This window comes from Populus alba, chromosome 12 (genome assembly GCF_005239225.2).
Source record: "Populus alba chromosome 12, ASM523922v2, whole genome shotgun sequence".
In the NCBI taxonomy this organism is placed as follows: Eukaryota; Viridiplantae; Streptophyta; class Magnoliopsida; order Malpighiales; family Salicaceae; genus Populus; species Populus alba.
The window spans coordinates 12,940,934-12,945,876 of record NC_133295.1 but is presented as its reverse complement, the minus strand read 5'-3'; the positions used below and the strand labels follow the sequence as shown (position 1 = coordinate 12,945,876).

Below are 4,943 nucleotides of genomic sequence, written 5' to 3'. Positions count from 1 at the left end.
ATAACCTGTCCATCCTTAGCGCTGCTATCATAGGGCAAAAGTTTGGTAAACAATTCCTCTCTATATTGAATTTTCAAAATTTAAAAGTATGCATATATAAGATATTGTATAATTTTTGTCTTCCTAATTTCATAAATGCAGAAACAGCTTTACTGTTGCTAGAACTGGATGAATCGCTTGCCAGCTTGAAGGACAGAAATCAAATATCTACTCATCAACTTTCTAGCCGAAATGCCAGCTGCTTTTGAGAGTGAATTTCCCATGGGCATGTTTGAAAGACTCATCTACTATCGTATGCCTACTCCAACCACATTATTTAGACCTTACAATATTGCCTACACATTCCTGTTTGAATACCATGGACATACACATACATATATATGTAATAATTTGAACTCTAAATTATGTTGCAGGCCTTCCTGTTTCCACATCCCTGCGAGGTAAAATTAAAGGTAAAATCAAAGGTAGAAAGTTGCCGCCGGGCAAGGAAGGAGGTGGGAGATCTTGAGAGCGGTCAGGGGAGGAACTCAGGAGATCTGGGGAGTGACTCGGAGAGGAATCAAAGAGGAGGCCTACTCAACTATTTAAAGGTCCTTAAAGGTATTGGACACAAATGAGGCCAGTTTCTCCTTTATATATCAAGATTAGATCATAAGAATTTGAAATTTAATTCATGGCTTGACCCAATAAAGAGGTTTTGGTTCACATCCTATTTTTTAGATGCTTACGCAAAATAATCCTTGTGAGTCATCAGAGATAGAGCCTCTTCCTAAAACTATATATAAAAAAAAAACAAAAAATATGTGGCTCACTTTTATAGTGGCACGACTTAGATGCACTTCTCCTTCTCCTACTATCTGATTTTCTTCTTTTGTTGCTGTTTTGTTTTCTATATGATAATTTAGCATGTCTCTATTTTTTAACCTTTTACTATCATTATTAACATTTGTTTCCATTTCATAATAATGTCAAGTTCTCATCCATGTTTAATTTCATTCCCTTTCGCACGAGCATGATGTAGGATGTTGGGTAGAAAGAATCTGGAACCAGAAAAAGAGAGCATGTATTTGCTTTGACATTCGCCGAAAGCCTAATAAAGAAAGATGAGTCATTGAAAAGTTTCACCATAACAAAGAAGACCAAAATAAAGAAGAAGAAGATGAAGAAGAGCAAGAAATGTGTGGGGGAAAAAAAAAAGGAGAAAAAACTTCTGAAATCACTAGCAATGCAAAAGACAGTGAAAGAGCACAAACTTCTGGATCGATATTGTCATCATTAACTACTAAAAAGGAGATCCCATTGTTTACTGCAACTAGAAGGGGAATACATGATATTGTGGAGCTGATAATAAAACTACATCCTCATGCTATTGACCAGCGCGATCAAATGAATCGGAGCATTTTGGATGTGGCCGTCATGTATCGCCAGAAAAAGATCTTTGATATTGTGAAGGAAAAGAAAATACCAATGGCTAGAATACGTCGAGTTGTTGATAAAAGCGGAAACACATTGTTGCACCATGTTGCAGATATGAAGAAAAACAGTGGAGTAACCAAGCCTGGGCCTGCACTCCAACTTCAGGAGGAGTTGAAATGGTTTGAGGTGAGCCCTTTTCATCCCTTTGTCTTTACTAGATACAAGTTTTACAGAAACCGTTAGACGGTAAAAAGATTCCTCTCCAAGACGCGAGTAATAAAACTCGAACTTAATTAAGACGTCAGGCTGAACTAGTTTTCTTAAAAAGATTCCTCCTCATTATATCCCACTTCTGAACAATGATAGAATGACTGCAAGAGAGTGCTTCGAAATTTCGCACGAGATGCAACTGAAACAAGCACAAAAATGGATCAAGGAAACAGCTCAGTCTTGTTCAACTGTAGCTGCACTTGTTGCTACTGTTGTCTTTGCTGCTGCCTATACGGTGCCCGGAGGTTCTGATGATAAAGGCAAGCCCAACTTCATCAACTCTCCCTATTTTCTGATTTTCACTGTCTCTGATGTTGTCTCCTTAGCAAGCTCCTTGACTTCGCTTGTGGTGTTTCTCTCTTTGCTGACCTCTCCATTTGAGCTACAAGAATTCCACATCTCTCTTCCTCGAAAACTTGTTGTTGGCTTCTCCTTCCTCTTCTTTTCTGTGTTAACGACCATGCTATCCTTTGGGGCAACAATTTTGATACTCATTCAGACAGAGAGGAAGTTGACAACATTACTCCTTTCCATTGCTTCATTCCTTCCTGTCTTAATATTTGGAATATTGCAATTCCGTCTGTACGTCTCCTTTATGGGCTCTACATTCAACATTCTCAAGAAAAACTGGATAGCTTCATCTATCGTTTCTTGGCCCTTGCCTACAATGGAGGGAAAAGCACGGTCCCAAGAAGAAGGAAAAAAGCTTGACTTGATTAAATATTGGAGACTAAAGTGGCACAGAGGTTTTTCCTTTTTATTGTTGGTTTGCACCTCTACTATTGATCACTATATATTGAGTGTTACAGAATGTTTGATTGTTCAATTTCGTGATATTTATGAGGTTGCGCTATCTTCAATGATGTCCTTAGAAGTCAGTATGTTTTATATAGTGTGTAATAGGTTCTGGTATGAAGTTAGGACTAAAATCTTGCTTCAATCGGTTACTTGTAGTAAAATTGGGTGTAAGTTTATGGTTATTATTATTAATGGATATCTCTCTTCGATTTTTTCAATCACCTACAAGTTCGTTTTCTCAATCAGCTTGAGGGGGATTATTTATTGTATTCCACGGCACTACGAGGTATTGCAAGGATCTTGATACAAGAGATTCTGATCAATCCGAAATAGATTTATTGTATTTAGATTATATGGGTACCATAGTATATATAGACAAGTTCAAACCTAAAAAGAGATAAATTCACCAATCAACTTATCTGACGAAAATATCTATAATTTTTAATTTAATTATTTAATGTCTTAAATGTTTTTAGAAGATTCTTTATGCTGTTTTTATAGTGTTAGCTGGATATTAACACCAAAGCTCAAATTACCCCTTCAAATTAGGTTCAAAAGTTGCTATTTTATTTAATTTTATTATTTTCCTAGTTAATTTTTAAATTTTTAGCATATATCTAGTGTTTATGTTATTTTTTATTTGAATTAGAAATTATGATTGTTTTTACTTTTAAAAGTTAATTTAAAACCTAATTTAAAAGGTTGTGATATCTATTTTGAAAAGCAACCTATTAGGAAAAAAATAGTTCAAATAATATCACTAATTAGTGTGCTGACAAATCTTTTGCACCTATTCTTTTGCATCTCCATAATTGTATGACACATGCCTCGAAGGCTTGGACACAATGCACAATCATGGCTAACTAATGGGTTTATCCTATGTAAAAAAGCACTAGATATATATTCCACCACTAATAATACATGTTCTTTTCCAAGAAGAAAGTTCAAAGACCAAGTTATAATAAATACACTTAGTCCATCATCTAACTTGGTTCAAATTACATCATGTGCTGAGTGACACTAGTTATGACAAATTCATCTAATTATCTCAAGAGAATAGACTAAAAGAAACTTATAATGCTGTTAAATCTATAATGAAACCTCTTGGTTTAGGATATCAAAAATCTTGACATATGTCCAAACTTTTACATGTTATACTACTGTGAAAATGTAGATTTTACAAAGTACAAAACTTGTGAGCATTCTTGGTATAAACTCAAACTAGTAGGGAAATGACTCTTGTCACACATAGAAAAAACTAAAAATACTTTCCTATCACTCAAAGGTTGCAAAGCTTATTCATGTCTCAAAGACTTTTAAGCACATAACATGACATATTCACATGATATAGTAGATGGAGTCATGGCGCACATTTTCAATGGTGAAGCTATGAAACAATTATATCTTTGGTTATGTACAAATTGATTCAATTCATTGGGTCATTTGTTGATTATTCTTGTTGCCTAGTGATACTCATAGTTTACAACTTGCCATCAAAGATGCATATAAAACTAGAGTTCATATACTTATTTGCAATTATATCCGATCCTAATAGTCTAGGTAGGAATATAAAATATTTGCCTTCAATCGTTGATTGATAAGTTGAGTAAATTGTGGTCATTCAATACTTTGACATATGAAAGTAAAATTTTCAAAAAGAAGGCAACTTTGATATGGACTGTCAATGATTTCCTGTGTATTGAGATGGTTTCTGATTGGAGCATGAATGGAAAATTAACTTGTTCATACTATTAAGATGTTATCATAGTCGCCATCTAGTAATTTGAGAGAACTAGAAATTCCAAATTAGACATTAGTCCCAAATATTCAGGTAATGGTTAGTTATGATTAAGGAAAGGTAAACACTACCCTTAAAACATGCTTTCAAGAGAAAGGTTACCCTTACTTGTATTTTTTTTATTTTATTCAAATTCTATAATATTTTGAACTTATTTGCAATTTGTTTTAAAGATAGTTAACACCGGCCTCTAAAATTAGGAGACACATCAAAAAATAACATTAGTCTCTAAAAATAGAATACTCGTATGAAATGTTGACGTTTAACTCTAAAAAGGAGAGTTACGTCTGAGGTTACAAAAAGAAACAATAGACATAATTTATATTTTGTTTTTAAACTTTTGAACATCGGTCCTTTTTTGTAAAAAGAGTCGTGTTGCCAAACAATGTACATTCCTAAAACGAAAGATTATGTTGGTATTGCTAAAAAATGAGCATAACCATACTTGAGAATTAAGTTTTGGACCCGCGCACGATGATGAGATAAAATGGGTGTTCGACCCGCATTGTTATTCTTTTTTATATTTATTTTGGATATTTTACAAAATACAAAGAAAATTTTACAATACTTGTATAAAAATAAATAAAATACCACTACGAATCACTAAAATTATATGAGTTCACTGTTAGGTAAAAGACTGAAATATATCCTTGAACTTTCT

The 4,943-nt window shown here is 33.7% G+C and overlaps 1 protein-coding gene across 1 annotated transcript; it reads left to right on the top strand.

Annotated features, from left to right (window-relative positions):
- Nucleotides 1-1,386: 1,386 nt before the first annotated feature.
- LOC118046054 (ankyrin repeat-containing protein NPR4-like) lies at nucleotides 1,387-2,586 on the top strand. Its single transcript, XM_073412939.1, has 3 exons — nucleotides 1,387-1,602; nucleotides 1,745-2,432; nucleotides 2,531-2,586. The coding sequence occupies exons 1-3, from the start codon at nucleotides 1,387-1,389 to the stop codon at nucleotides 2,584-2,586; spliced, it is 960 nt and encodes a 319-aa protein (XP_073269040.1).
- Nucleotides 2,587-4,943: the final 2,357 nt, after the last annotated feature.